At 35.2% G+C, this 16,625-nt stretch overlaps 1 protein-coding gene across 1 annotated transcript; it reads right to left on the bottom strand.

Annotated features, from left to right (window-relative positions):
* Window positions 1-1,717: 1,717 nt before the first annotated feature.
* Window positions 1,718-13,091, bottom strand: slc38a8a (solute carrier family 38 member 8a). The gene is made up of 10 exons (XM_077710394.1): window positions 12,769-13,091; window positions 11,511-11,709; window positions 10,006-10,162; window positions 8,111-8,215; window positions 7,442-7,499; window positions 4,932-5,046; window positions 3,452-3,599; window positions 3,123-3,325; window positions 3,004-3,055; window positions 1,718-1,893 (listed from the first exon to the last, which is right to left on the bottom strand). The coding sequence occupies exons 1-10, from the start codon at window positions 12,967-12,969 to the stop codon at window positions 1,791-1,793; spliced, it is 1,341 nt and encodes a 446-aa protein (XP_077566520.1). The 5' UTR covers window positions 12,970-13,091; the 3' UTR covers window positions 1,718-1,790.
* Window positions 13,092-16,625: the final 3,534 nt, after the last annotated feature.

The following is a 16,625-nucleotide window of genomic DNA, read 5'->3' as shown; positions in this document are numbered from 1 at the left end:
TTTCCAAATATTATTCAGTTAAAAGAATAAGTATTAATGCTAAGTGTTAAGTCTATAAGTCTTCAGTAGTGGATGAAGCATTTTGTCCAAAAAATGACTAAGTGTTTCACCCCATTTCCTTGGATAAAACGTTTCAACACCTATGTATAAGTGGGGCACGAGTTGGTGTAGTGGGTTGCACACTCGCCTTTGCACCGAGAGAACGTGAGTTCGCTTCCCGGTGTCGGCGGTTGACCGACCAAGCAAGCGGTCGAGGGTCGGCCGAAGGCCGACCCGAGAACGCCTTGTGCACAGACAGGTCCCTCCAACATTCTTCCGAACTGCCGGAGGCAGTTCGGAATATAACCTTTTGCTGAAAAGTATGACTAAGTGTTTAATATAAATTAAAAAGTTTTTCCTCTTTTTTTTCTTCTTATTCCATTTACTGACCTACATGGTGTAGTGATCAACCAAAGGACGACAGCGGGAAGCGAACCCAGGTCTCCCAGGTGGGAGTCCAGTGCACTAACCTCTGCGCCACCAAGTAGCTACACTTTTCTTAGTAATCATTTGTGTCTTGACAAGAAGTCCAAAGAAACAACTAAGTGAAAATGTGTCCCAACCGGGATTTGAACCCAGGTCTCCCAGGCGAGAGACACGTGAGTTAACCACTACGCCACAATTTGGCTACACTTTCCTTTGTCATCATTTGAAGGTCTTGACTTTAAAGACACTGAAACTAAGGGAAAATGTTTCCCATCTGGGAATCGAACCCCAGCCTCTCACATGGGAAACACGCGAGTTGACCTCTACACCACGAATCAGTCACAGTTTATTTTGTTCATTATTGGAAGGTCTTGACTACAAATATATAGAAAGGTCTTAAAAAAAGAGCCTTATTATACATGGTCATTTTAAAAACAAAGCTATATTATACATGGTGATTTTTTTTTTAAAAGTCTTACTTTATATAGTCATTTTTTTAAGAAAAAAATCCTTTACTATACTTGGTGATTTTTAAGAAAAAAAGCCTTACTATACATGGTAATTTTATTTAAAATCCTTACTATACATGGTAATTTTATTTAAAAGCCTTACTATACATAGTGATTTTTCAATAAAATTCCATTGCTATACTTGGTCATTTTTAAGATAAAAAGCCTTACAATGTATAGTAAGGCTTATTTTCTTAGAAATGACCAAGTATAGTAAGCGATTTTAAAAAAAAAATAACCATGTATAGTAAGGCTTTTAAAATGTGTTAACAAAAAAAACTAAAATATGTTGTTTCAATGTAATATTTGTATTTTTTTTTCCAAAAAATATTCGCGAAGCTCTGAGTCCGCGATAGCTGAACCGCGAAGTAGCGAGGGAACACTGTATATTTATAATAACCTGTAGTAGTTAGTACACATGCTTTGACATTCCCCTTTCATTAAAATATAGATTCCCAGCTCTTCCATATTAATTTAGTGTACATTACTGTCAAACCGGGATTGCTCTTCCTTAAAATTGAAGTGAAATACAAGCCATTCGTTTGGAAAGGGGGACTAAAATATATATATCAACCTTTGCTCAAGTTCTTTTTATTGTTTATCTATGCTGTTGGACATATTTCTCCTGTCCAATTTTGAGTTATTTCTTTGCTGTGACTGAATTATTCCTAACAAAAAATCTCATTGAGGCAGATTCATGAATAATGAATACAAGCCCAAAAAAAAAACAAAAAGAACAAATGATTTTTTTTTTTAATATGGTACACAAAAATCCTGTCAATCCTGAATGGCTTAAAATAGTCGAGTCTTAAAGAATCAGATTTTTCCAAGGAGCTGCATGACAGCAATAGTAGTGCTCTGGCCAAAGATGAATGCACCGCATAGCAATGTTACCACACCCCAAACGGTGAAGGTGATTCTGGAAAGGAGAAGAATACAGAATGAAACTTGCTTAATCCATGAATGGAAAATGTGTTAGGGTTAATCCCCAAAATCAAAATAATCTTCAAGCAGAGAAGGCATCAATCACGGAATTGTTTTAGACTCCGTCGGCCATATGTGGCTCTTTTGATGGGTGTATATGGCTCTATGTGAACCTGTGTGGTAAAATATGGGAACCGCTGGTGAGAGACCTAAGTCCCAAACGCACCAATGGGAGCGTCACGCTGGCACTGTGTTGCCAAAACTATCTCTAGCGCCTTTTTAAAAATCATATTTTTTCTTCATAAGACTCTTCTGCATGCATCCTCTCATTGATACTCATTAATTAGCAACAGTGAAATAATGTTCTCAAAAGAATCCCGACTATTTTTTACTTTCAAAGTGGTGAAATGAATAATAAATGCTTACATTTTCATATATTTTTACTTTTAAATTCTGCGTATGGCTCTAAAGGAATTATGTTTGAAAATATGAATTGTTTATGGCACTCTTTGTTCCCGACTCCTGCTATAGGTGTTATTGCTGTAAAATTCCACAAGCCGCTTTTTTGTAAAATTATATTCTAGTTGCTAAAGCTAAGAATACAAGAGAAATACATACCACTTTTCACAAAATGCATTCATTAAAGGCTTATATTTTACTCAGTAATCACATTTCTTTGTCAGTGATAGCTGGCTAGACTGTTGCAGTATAAATAACACTCATTAAAAACATACAGTGGTACCTCCTACTTACGAAATAAATTGATTTTGAATTGGTATGTAACTAGATCAGCAATTTACATTAGTGGATAGAAGAAGTGTATTGTAGAGTGGCTTGTGTGGGGTGAAGTAATCCATGAGGTTAGTGGCAAGTGAGCCTGTCTTGCCTGCCAATTGCAGAGAAAACACTCAAATTTTACCAAGTTTTAAACACTCCTTAATCAAAGTATCTGCTTATGCTTGATCTTTCCTAAATTATACAGATTTTTGTATGTTAAAACAGTAATTAACAAATGAAGACATTTTGTAAACTGAACACTTCTTACGCAAAGGCATTCGTAAGTAGAGGTAAAACTGTATATGTCATTAAAATATGATTTTCTGACCTGGTTTTACAAGATACTGGCTCAGACTGCATGGCAAACATCAGACAAAGACCTAGTGAAACACACAAGCATTTGTAGTTTAACTTTTGAAAAATTATGAAGACAAAACAAGATATTACCTGGAAAGATAAAAATGAAGAATGCACTGATCCCACCAATGACACTGATGACTTTACTAATATCTGGCACGAACAGAGCGATGAGAAGGGTGGCAGTTATCCACAGAAATGTCAGCGTATACCGACTACGACTTTCAACCTTCACCGTCACCAAGCAGCCACGCCTCTGCCACCAGTTCAGCAAGGGGTCCTGTATTACTGATCTTAAAGTATAAAGAGGAAAAAATGACAAAGAAATGTAGATTTGAAAAAATACCGTGACTTCTACACAAAGATGAATCCATTGCAAAATTCAACAGAATTATTTTTTTAAAAGAAATTGCCCCAACCTGCCTAATAACAGGATGATGGGGTAGATGGTGATAATAGATACACCAAACAGGAGCCTGGCTATAAGCATCAGAATGTCATCACCCATGTAGGACATCAAAATGTCAGCCTTCACATCCTTGCCAAATGTCAGGTACCCATAAACCCCTGCAACAAACAAATACAGCATATCAGCCATCTTGCTCACAAGCACAGACACTTTGACCAATGAGATTTCTGTAGAAATCAAGAAGCACCTGACTGAAATCCACTGATTGCACTTGTAGGACAGCTTGGTGAAAAGCTGTCCTCTTTATGAGTTGGAATGCAAACCCCTTTATGGAATACTTTTCCCACCCATGCTCTAATTTTTAAAAATCATTAATTTTCAGCATGACTTATCCTCACTAGGGCCGTGGGAATGCTGGAGCCTATCACAGCTAACTTTGAGCACCAGGCGGGGGACACCCTGAATTGGTGGCCAGCCAATTGCAGGGCACAAGGAGACAGACACCTAACCCACAAATTCCCACTCACACTCGTACCTAGGGGCAATTTACAGTGCTCAACTAGCCTAGCCTGCATGTTTTGGGATGTGTGTGGGGGGGGGGGGGGGGGGGGGGGACCGAGTACCTGGAGAAAACCAAAGCAAGCCCAAGGAAAACATGCAAACTCAACACATTGACAACCATCCTGGGATTGAACCCAAGACCCATGAACTGTGACGCCGATGCACTAACCACTTCTTTGCTGGGCCACTGTGAGTAAAATTTTATTTTTTCTCTAAAATGTGGCTACACTCTTAGAGAACATTGCAAGTTTAAGAAGATATTATTGTTGTTTTTTTTGTGAATATCGCTATTCTAGTAAAAAATAATTAATAGGAAGGAAAGTGTCACGTGCTGCAATTACATGAATGAAAGTTGAGGTAATCAATTTTTCAAATATACAATCTACAATTCTGTGAATCATTAGAATGTTTTGAGTACAGTACTCAGAATTCATTCTTAGTACAGTGGGGTACCTCTTCATAAGAATTATTTAGGTTACACGTTTTAATGCAAAAAAAATTACATTTACATTTCAAATGCGATTCTACTTATGTATAATTCAATTTATTAAACCACTTCTGGAACAAATTCATTATATATAAAAAGGTACTGCAGGCTGGTGGGCAAGTGGTTAGTGCATTTTTTTTTAAATCAAATAATACTTTGAATAATTCTTAAATGAAGAACATTTCTGACACATTTACTTTGCAGTCTTAAACCAAGAAATAGTACAATATAATCACTTGTTTATACGCTTCAGAATTTATAGATTTATATAACACAATAGAATTGTTTTCAATGATGTTATTAAGACTGGAATTTCATTAAAGTTTTCTCTGGTTTGTATTCACAGAAACCCAAACTTTTGTGTTTTTTTTCCAGACCAAACAGTGCGCTGTCAGTGTGATCTTAGATTGTATACTGGTTATTATGGATGCTGTTTTCTAACCTGTGAGAGAATAAATGATGAGGCAGATAATCATAGTAACCACGGAGATGAAGGCCCAGTGAGAGAGACGCTGGTTCTCCATGCTGCTGTAAATGGCGATGGATGCCTCGTGACACTAGAACACAGAAAAAAATTATATATTCTTGATTTGATTTCACAACCTTTTAGATTTTAACCAGTGTTGATGGAAATAATTACCTGTATTTTTTCATAAAAGTTCCCCCATGTTCAAATCTTAAATCTGTTTGCAAAACTGCTAGTGGTTTTATTAAAAATAGTTTGGTATTGATTTTTGTTAACCCACAGTACACATCACTAGGCTGGACCTGTGGAGAAGTGGTAAGTGTGTCTGCCTCACAATTCCGATATCAAGGGTTTGAGCCCAGACCTTGATATGTGGACTTTGCAGGTTCTGCTTTGGCCTGCAAGGGTTTTCTCCACATGCTCTGATTTCCTCTCACATCCCAAAAACATGGAAGGTAAGCTGGTTGGGCACTCTAAATTGCCCCTACATATGAGTGTATGCATGAATGGTTGTCCATCTCCTTGTGTACTGCGAATAATTGGCCACCAAGTCAGTGTATTCTCCGCTTAGTCCCCATAGTTGGCTGAGATAGGCTCCAGCAACCCCGCAACCTTTGTGAGGATACACCGTTCGGTAAATGAATAAATGAATGAAAACATCACAATTAGAAAAATACATTGTAGTTACCTTCACTATTGCCCATTTTAGATGTAGCGTTATAGTGAGGGATAGGTCATAGCTCCCACCTGGTCTTGTCTCCAAATCCCAGTGCAAAGTCTGAATCTTATTCTTTTTCATCATTCTGCCAGAGCTACAATTTGATAGGATATTAAATGGAGGATTTGAGCCCCCACACGTGAGCCTGTTCAACCATAACACAGACACGAAGATATAGACACTTGTCCCTACTTAATCCTAGGTGCCCTCAGACTGGTTTAAAACTCATTCTAGATTTCCTGCCACAGGTTGCACCACAGGTTCTTATCAGCTCCTCATTCAGACCTTTGCACAGCAACCACTCGCCCTAAGGGGATAAGTCTCTGGATGTGTTTGTGTGAGAGGACATGCACTGATCCTTTGCACGGTTGCGTCTAAATCCGAGATCCTAGCTGCATCTCTCTGGAGTTACCTTGGTAACTTGGGAAGCCGCACACTCATCCATTGATAGAATTATATTTTTCAGGCACTTAAGCTTGAAAAACTCAATCTTATCTTTTTGGATGTGACAGCCTGTGCTTGCTCAGCTTGAGATTTTGAGAGGACATACAATTTCCTACTGCCAATCCTATCATAAATGTATCACTTGAATTACTGTATATATCACTCACTACACCTTTATCCTCATTGACCTTTTGAAATAGGTGACATAACAACAAAATGTATTTTAGTACACTGCGAACTATTGAATAAATATTAATAACAAATAAAAATTCAATATTTAAACTATATACATATATATATATATATATATATATATATATATATATATATATATATATATATATATATATATATATATATATATATATATATATATATATATATATATATATCTATATATATATCTATATATATATCTATATATATATATCTATATATATATCTATATATATATCTATATATATATCTATATATATATCTATATATATATATCTATATATATATCTCTATATATATATCTCTATATATATATATATCTATATATATCTATATATATCTATATATATCTATATCTATATATATATATATATATATATATATATATATATATATATATATATATATATATATATATATATATATATATATATATATATATATATATATATATATATATATATATATATATATATATATATATATATATATATATATATATATATATCTATATATATCTATATATATATCTATATCTATATATATATCTATATCTATATCTATATATATATCTATATCTATATCTATATATATATATATATATATATATATATATATATATATATATATATATATATATATATATCTATATCTATATCTATATCTATATATCTATATCTATATCTATATCTATATATCTATATCTATATCTATATCTATATCTATATCTATATCTATATCTATATATATATATATATATATATATATATATATATATATATATATATATATATATATATATATATAAATATATATATATATATATATATAAATATATATATATATATATATATGCTGAAGTTCTTTTGACTACCATTACCATACTTCAACATCTAAAATATTACAATAAACTATAAAATACTTATAAAAAAATAATTGTACCATAAATGTCACCTACCAAAAATGACATCAAAACCGTATTTGTTCACATCTACAATGTAGTGGAATATAAGATTCAGGATGTCACATTATGCAATGTGTTACACCAAAAGAGTTGAGCCTATAAACATTTAAAATTGCACTTGATTTTGAAATATATTTCACTTACTTGGAAACCAAAGCAGATAGTGGGAATGACGCTGAAGGTGGATGCCCAGGAGCTTATTCTGCACAGGAGAAGATACTTTAGTTTACATACCATTCTTAAGCATTTTTTTCTTGCATCAGCAGGACTATTGAAATGAACTCTGGAGTGCTGCCCAGTGAAAACTCCAATCTTGAAAGTGGATGAATGCTGGATTGTAAAATGGTGCTGGATTTGGTATAGCCTTGTGGTCTATTCATTAACTAGTTTATTTTTAAAACTCATTGCAGCCTGGTAACAACTTAAGAGCGTTGATGTGAATGTCAACCTGAGTCAGTGCCCGGTAGCATGTCCCAGTAGACGCAAATTTGCTTTCAAATACATACATATATACACAAATACAGAAATATATACATAGATGGGAGTTAAAAACAATGAACGTTTCTAGATGAATTGGCAATGGCACTTATCTGACTGAAAATATTTCATTTAAAATGCCTAAATATTGTCTCATTCATGCATAACAATTGAGTTTGATCTAATTGTAGCCTTACTGAATCAACCTCTGTATTCACATTAGGAACTTGAGAGTTTATCGAGGAATGCAAGTTGGACATACACATGTGCCTGTACATATTTGTACGAACAAAAACAGACATGCATGACCAGACATATATATGTAAATGTACCTACCCACTGCTATATTGTGGGATTATGTGAACCTGAACAGAATGCATCATGTGGTACTTGATGATCATGGCGATGGTGAGGTAGCTTGCGGCCAAAGTGCCCAGAACACTGCAAGTGGACAAAGACACAAATTCACTTAAAAAAATATGAGAAATATAGGATACTGAAAATGAATAGAATTGATTTGAAATTATATAATATGCATCCACATTTGATGTTTGTTCACATTATCACGCCACTTCAAACACGTTCTCATCTCTTGTTATTTTTGTTCAGTAAGCACCCAATCAGAATTTGCCCTGCATCTCGACAGATAAATCACATTCAACATGAATTACGTACGTGGTATTTCTTATTATCCTTGTGAAATTGTGCCATTAAGGTAATTCCAAACATATTGTGCAGAAATAAAAGCCTCTTAAAAAGATCATATGAGATCAAGTACTCACTAGACTGCATACCGGTGGAATGTCTTACATTAACTACATTAAATAATGAGACATTTCCAGAAAAATACTTATAATAACATATGTTTCAGGTTTTAGGCATTTATGTAATATTTTATCATGAATTCTTCGTATTTTGTAAGTGCATTATGAATAATGATGAAATAATGCATTAATATTTTGCTGTTATTCTTACAAATATGCACCACACCACTGTATAACACACTTTAAACTATCAAATGTGCTTCTGTACTGTGTATTTGTTAAAAATTGTATAAATATGGGTTTGTAAGAGCAAGTGCAGGAATGCCCCCTAGAGGAAGAAATGTTCACTACACCCCTTACATTAACCAGACTCCAGAGGTTTTCGTATGTCCAAAAATATGTATCTCTCTTGATTATTAATTGTTCAGATCTTTAATGTATTTTTAATTGACCTTTCACAAGGATTTATATATCAATGCTTGTAAATGAAGCGTTTGGACTTTACGTAACTATTTTTTTCTAAATTGTATGCCAGTACTATTTTGATTTTCACTCGTCATTGTTCTCCATTTTTATGTCTTCACGCCTGTCAAACAGATGATCCCTGAGTAAAACTTCTCCACATGTCAATCCCAAAGGATTAACTCAAAAGTGAAAATGATGATGATGTAAGATGCGGTAAATTCCGTTGTTAACTGTTCCATCATTTGTCATGCTATTAATATGTTAAGCACACTCGGCACCTTTGATTGGAGGAGATGAAGGCATAGTAAGAAAGAAACAGATGAATCTTCCAGGCATTCAAAGCGTATTCATAATCATAATATTATTGTTACTGGTCTGGCCCGACACAATATGACTTTATGTGACTCCTTACTTTAGTGACCTTGTTATCCTGGCATTTTTCCTTTTCAATGTCAAAGGAACAACACCATGAACTGGGCACCGCTAATTAATAAGGGGCATAAAGAGACAAATGTTGTTCAATTCCATTCAGAATATCACTGAGTGGGAACATAGTCAGACTAATTTGCAACAAAACCAGCAACGGCTCAGTTGAATTATAATAGTACAGTGTTCCCTCGCTACTTTGCGGTTCAGCCAGCGCGGATTCAGAGCTTCGCAGGTTTTTTTAGGAAAAAAATATACAAATATTACATTAAAGAAAACATATTTTACAGTTGTTTTTTTTGTTATAACATGAATTTCACTTTCTCTACCCGTATTCTATATGGTGTACTGTATAAGGGGGGGGGGGGGGTAAAAAATAATAAAAATAAAAATTAAATTAAATTTAAATTAAGCATTTTTGAATGGGCATCCCTACTTCGCAGAAATTCACTTATCGCGTGTGGTCCCGGTCCCCATTAACCGCGATAACCGAGGGAACACTGTACGTGATCAAATTGCCTTAAATTCAATGTGTAAGGGTGTTTGTGCATTTATGAGTAGAACTTGAAGTCAGACCTGATGTATTTTTGAATGCTGATCTCTTTGGGGGTAGAAATAGGTAGAATAAGCAAGGCACAGAGAAGCACCAGGGCAAAGCGTTGATCCATGTAGAAGTGATAGGGTCTCTCGGAGTCAGGCAAACCAGTTACTAGCTCGTAGAATGAGTCGCACACTAATAGACGACACAAGCAAACAAGAACATTTTAGCACCATTGGAAAAAAAAGTGCTACAAACACATTGAGGAAATCATAAAAATGGTAAATTAGGCACAATGACATTTCATTTCATAGAAAAATATTGTAAAACAAAGCCTCCAGCAAGACAAGAATTGGTTCAAATTTCATAATTCAAAGATTTGAGGGGTATTTATTACACTAATTGGACTGACGTTTTAATAAAAAAATTCCAATGTAAAATTCATCTGTTACATTAGAAACACATGCTTTTCATGTTTACAGTTTTTTGTATGTACACTGTATGTATACTGATTTTATGTATTGTGAATATATAAATTAAAGTTATTTAGTTACTATCTACATGTATATAACACTGTATATGTTAAAAGATATTGATTATGAACTACATTCTTTTACTGCAAAAAGCCAAAATAAAACTAAATAAAAAAATGTCAGCGAAAACCCTAATTATTTTAGAAAGACAATCCCAAATTACATTGTGCACCTGTTAAAATAATATTTCTCCTATTATGAGAGTGCTCAACTTGCTAAACAGCAATTTTAGATTTGTTTTTCCTATTTGAAAATATATAATAATATTAGTCACATATGACGCAGTGTACAGTTTTGTTATTATTTTTAATATTCAGAATTGCATTAAGTTAAATTTCACACTCTTTGTTTAACTGTCTAGGAGTTAATTAGGAGATATCGATATTTAAAAGTTAGAAAAAATATTAATTAAATAAAACACTCAATACAATGCAAGTGGATTAATAATTCACTGATTTGCCATTACACAGCACCACAAAGAATTTGAAATCCCTAAGCAAAGAGATTTATTTTTCTTGCAAAAATGTGGCATTTACTTTCGAGGAATTAGAGCCATTTTCCTCATTCATGCATAGATATTTAGAAATCGTATTTTTTTCGACTGCGATATCTGCTCAAAGCAATTGCATTACTTTGCATTAAATTGCCTTAAAATAGAGACAAAATAGTTTTTGTCAATATTCATAGATCCATTGATGCGTCAGTTAAATGACTTTAACCAGAATTTAGATGTTTATCATGACTAAAGAAAATAGTAATGGAAGTGAAAGAAAACGCATAAAGTTTAGCTGCATTAAAGTTTAGCTGCATTCAAGTTTAATTCCAGACTTTGGACTTTTAAGCCCTTGAAATCGAATTAGCACAAAAAAGGCCGTGGGATTTATTTGTAAAGAAAACACTAATAAACAAATCTTACAAATATTTGCACTACAGAATGGATTCTACTTGAGAAATAATAAATCTGCTAATCTGTAGTAAAAAAATGTATATATGAAAAATCTCTGACTCACACTTTTCCAGCTGGTCATCCACAATGACAAGGAAGGCCACAGAGATCATAAAAAGGTTAAAAACAAAGCAGATCTCACACAGCTGACCGATGCCTGGGCCACACACCTCCTTTACCACTGCCTGGTAGGTGCACTGGCCACTGATGGACGACGCGTAGCCCAAGATGATCAAACCACTCACAAGGAACACAAGAGAGCCCTAACAGACAAAAAAATAAAGATCGTACTGATACCATCAGTTCAAAAAACAAAACATCATGTCATTTACAAACACAGTACTAAATGCCATAAACTAAAACTTAATTTTAGGCAAGTGTTTTATTAAAAAAAGACATTTAAAAAGCTTAAATTTAATGAATCAATGTTTCTTTGTAGTCAGGAATTGAAGAATTATTTGTGAGTGCATAAAAAAGGAAGTTGAAATTGCATTTGACCATAGTTCTTTGTAGATTGTAAAATTATTCCACAAATAAAGTATTTAAATGGTACCTATAATACAGAGTCAGAAATGCAGTACAAACTGGTAAGCGTTCTTCATGCCACTTTAAAAGAATGTTTCTTCAATCACCTTCTATTCCAAAAAATGTATAAATAAACAATAATTGTCAATTTTTTTATCTGTAGTATCTTAAAAGACTAGAAAAATTGTTTTTGTCAAAAATGCTGTCACAGAAAATGTACAATATAATCAAATAAGAGTAAAATTTATTTATCTAGATCAATATAACAATTTGTTTAGCAAAATCCTCATAAGAAAACCATGAATGAATATCCTCAACCTTTGGTTATAGTAAATCTTTTAATTTAAATGTCTGAAATTTTTCGGCAGCAAAATTGTATTAAGTTAAATTTATACATGTATTAAATTGATTAAAAGCCCTTGAATCAAATTGAATTGAAACAAGTCACGGCAGATTGAAATATTGACAAATATCATATCTTTGATCAATAAATCAATATCATATATAATCATGAAATTGGTCGTTTTCACCTGATAACCAAAGACAACAAATGCTCAACATTTAATCACCACTCTATTTTTTATGTTTTCAATGCCATTGGCAACTATAGATGTAATTATATGCATAGCTATTTTCATCTGCCTGATTTCAAGTTGGCACTAGTAAAAATCCAATCCATTTCAAATGGGTTTACTGGCAGCAAATGAACTGATTTAAATAGATTGAATATCTATCCCCATCAATGACAGCCAACAAGTTCTTAACCAAATGTGAAATTGAAGGTGAACAATACCTACCATTTCCACGATGACTGCGTTGTGGATGCCCCCGGCTCTGGCGAAAGCCCATGGGAAATTGAGTAGCCCAGCGCCCAGCGCAGATTTCAGCATGATGAAGATAGCCCCCAAGGACCCTAGCCTGGGTCTGGCCAGGTCCACCCGTGGTTTGGCTGAGGCTGAAGCCAGCAGACTGATACTTTCTCTGGCCAACTCCTCCATAATTCGACAACTGGGAACCTCTCCGTGGGATGGGGTGTAGCCTCACATGTATTCACACACGCGAACGAGCGGCCGGCACACGACCCTCACCCCCAAGAGGATCAGTTCAGGACTGACGGCGCTAAAGAACGGGTGTGAGGCACTCAAGTGGGCTGGCACCAACACAAATGATGTAAGGTGGGAGTGCTGGATCAGAAGTGAAAACTGATGGAGTTGCAAATGTTTTGTCATTATTTTGTCTGGGTATTATTAATTGTATATTGTTTTATATTTCAAAAGAGGCCTGTGTGGGTTTTCTCCGGGTGCTTCAGTTTCCTCCCACATTCTAAAGACATTCATGGTAGGCTGATTGGACACTCTAAATTGCCCCTAGGTATGAGTGTGCCCTAACACACCCCACGACCCTAGTGAGGATAAAGCAGTTCAGAAAATAACATTCTTTGAGTTTCAAATGTTACATTTTTAATGGACTAAAATGGCCTGTAATATAAGTAAATTGATGTAAAGTACTAAGTAAAAATTGTACTTAATATTTGGTAAAATTTGTATTCTGATTAGGTCTATTGCCATCTCTCCATTGTTCATAGTCAGCAGGCCTTCATCTCATTGTAAAAGGCAAACAACATTAAAGCCACAGGAAGAAAAAATATGGAAATATTAGACATACCCCTCTGATGATTTTGCTCAGTGGCACAGTGTTCTTTTTGTCCACTGCAGAGACACTCAAATGATCTGAGCCCTGGGATCTGCAGCTGCAGTCCTCGGGGGCCCCTATCCAGTCAATTTTCCATGTCCTCCCCCACCAACACACCTAAATTCCCCACTCAAATAATCAGGATCTTTATCATTTGATTCAGATATGGTGGGAGGCATGGAAAACATACTGGACTGGGGCCCTTGAGGACAAGAGTTGGAGACCCTGAAGGGACCGTGCCGTCCTCCAACATCCCCATAAACCAGCAGCTCACTGTGTCACCCTTTTTGGGGTAGTTAGTCTTGTAAGATTTCTTTAGCGTTGATTTGGTAAACTTGGGTGGACCCTGAAGAGAAGCAAGATACATAATGAGTAGGTTTAGTACACATTACATGAAAAGAATAAATTAAATAACCTGAAACACTTGGGTCCTACCTCATTCATAACTTCTGCCTTGACTTATTTGGTCTTCTCATCGTTTTTGACAGCTTTCAAAATCTGCAACCATATCCATTTCTTCTCCGGCATTAAAAATCTGATTGGTTAAAGCAATAGTTTTATTTGCGCTTTTTTTATGCGGCAGAACTGATTGTGAAGGACTACAGGTATATTTCTGACCCTGGAAACAAACAATTGCTGAAATGTGATTGGTTAAATGCTTAAATATGAAAACACACATCTGGAAGCAGCACAACCAGGGGAAAAGCAGTGAAAGGAATCTGACAGAAAATGTGAAATCATTTAAGTATTCCTGGCCAAAATATAATTAACATCAGTCGGTGATACATATATTTTTCAGGCCAGCAGAGAAGGCCTTGCAGGCCCTGACGGTCCACCACTGGATTGTAATGTATAGTTCTGAGATATGTAGATACTATATACAAACCTGATGATGCAGCAGCTCTTCTTGACTGATTCTAGATTGATTCAAAATGTGAAAAATGGCTGAGATGTAGCAATTGTAATCTTAATGCTTTGACAGGATGTCTCTAAATGGCTTATGTGGTCACGGGTCACAGGTATTAAAGTCAAGATCTAAGTAAGGTCACAATTTAAATATCTTTGATATCTTGAGCATACCACATGACACATTTCTTTTTAATCTTCCAAAGGGGCAGATGGGGTTTCCATGTTAGATAGCCCCTATGTGGACATGAACTGTGACTTTGGGGGTTGAGGGGACCTAAAACGAAGCAGAAGAATTGGAAGGGATGGTGGGGCAAAAGGTTTAACATGTCGCCATGGTGTCTCTAACTATTCGGTATGTGAGTGGTTGACCTGATTGACCAGACGGGAACATTCTGGCACCTGGGAACCTTGAAGCGTAAAGGGCATGTGACCTCCACTCACCACTAGCTTTTCCCAAATCTTGTTAGAACAGCTAACTGCCCCCAGTCATTTCCCACTTTCCCAAGGTTCCTTGGGAGATTAGTTGTCCTGTGTGGATGGGTGACAGATTCACAGGCTGAGCTGGCCTATTATTGGCCTTGAAAAGCAGTCAGGGCCCAGACCTGTTACACACATTTCACCTCTGATTAAATCAACATGCATTACTGATTTGAGCTAGTAAGCACATCTATAATCCCAGAGTGAGGAATGACAGTCACTTGTTCATCATTGAAACACATACTTTGTGATTAGTATCCAAGATATTGTTAGAGCTGGAGCTTTTCTGCACATCTCAATCAATTCACATTTCCAAACTACATTTATATGCACCGAGAGTCTTCTTTAATAATCGCCCAAAATGGAAAATATAATGCATGAAACGTGCTGTTATGTTTAAACTTCTAAAATACGGCTCAAGAAATTAGATTAGTTTACTACTTAGAGCTGCTGGTAGGACACGGGCACAATACTTTCACACATTAACTGTGAAATATAACGTGGCCGGACATTTCGTTAATTGAAAATTCGTCGACGGACAATTTGTCGGCGGACAATTTGTCGCGGGCCAAGGGATAATGGTTAGAATTAGCGTTAGGGGGTAGTAGTTAAGGTTAGAATTATGGTAAGGGGATCGTGGTTAGGATTAGGAGATAGTGGTTAAGGTTAGGGTGATTATAAATTTGAGAGAGATTACCTGGTTGATCGCTTTCAACAAATTATTTATGCAACAAAATAATTGTTCGCGAGGAAGCAAACGTTTGACAAAAACGCTCTTCGTCTAAATATCCATGGCGGCGAATTGTCCGGTCGACGAACTGTCTGGCGACGAATTGTCCGTCAAAAAAAATGTCCGGGTATCAAATAAAACTATCACTAGAGGATTATTTTGACCAAACAAACATCAGTGAGCTCCACCACCGCTCAATTATTATTATTATTTTTTAGACTAAATTCAATGAGACTTTGCCAGTGTTTTCATTTCATTCATAATACTTTCTTTTCATTTATTGATGTATATTTGAATGAGTCCCTCTGTTTGTAGGAGCTGCAAAAATATTGTACAAAGTTTAAAAATAAAAATTGGGTAGACACATATAGCATGATCTTTGAATGGTTCAAAAATGGGAATAATTCTGTGTGAGGTGTGTCTTTTGCAGCGAACCCTCATGATGCAAGCCCCCCACCTTAGGAGTTTTTCTCAGTAAAAGCATCGCCACGAGAGAAAATGAATCTCATTATGCGAGCAAATGTTTTAACATACAAGATCCACATTATTCATTTAGTTCAAAGATTGTGTTTTGCTTATGTTATGCTATAATTTCCTTTGATGTTGTGCTATATGCAGGAGTACCCATTATAATTCTCCTACTGCTTGACTGGCTCGCACTCATTACATCGCTATACTTCAACTTCATGGTAAGTGCATGTATGAAATATAATTTATATAATTTTTTTTTTTTTCGATATTTAATCTAGAAATATTATTAGCAAGCATTGCATGCCCTTCATGGAATTCACTTATTTCTTATGAAGAAAACACATTCATAATACGAGTACGTTCATGTTACGAGCT

Source organism: Stigmatopora nigra, chromosome 2, assembly GCF_051989575.1.
Source record: "Stigmatopora nigra isolate UIUO_SnigA chromosome 2, RoL_Snig_1.1, whole genome shotgun sequence".
Lineage (NCBI taxonomy): Eukaryota > Metazoa > Chordata > Actinopteri > Syngnathiformes > Syngnathidae > Stigmatopora > Stigmatopora nigra.
This window is presented reverse-complemented; position numbering and strand designations above follow the sequence as displayed.

Excerpts from the sequence above, each read along its gene's own strand:
- slc38a8a (XM_077710394.1), bottom strand. The coding sequence starts at position 12,969 with ATGGAGGAGTTGGCCAGAGAAAGTATCAGTCTGCTGGCTTCAGCCTCA. Across the intron at positions 8,216-10,005 it reads AGCATTCAAAAATACATCAG|TGTTCTGGGCACTTTGGCCG; the intron begins GTCTGACTTCAA and ends GTCCACTTGCAG. Across the intron at positions 7,500-8,110 it reads ATCCCACAATATAGCAGTGG|AATAAGCTCCTGGGCATCCA; the intron begins GTAGGTACATTT and ends TCTCCTGTGCAG.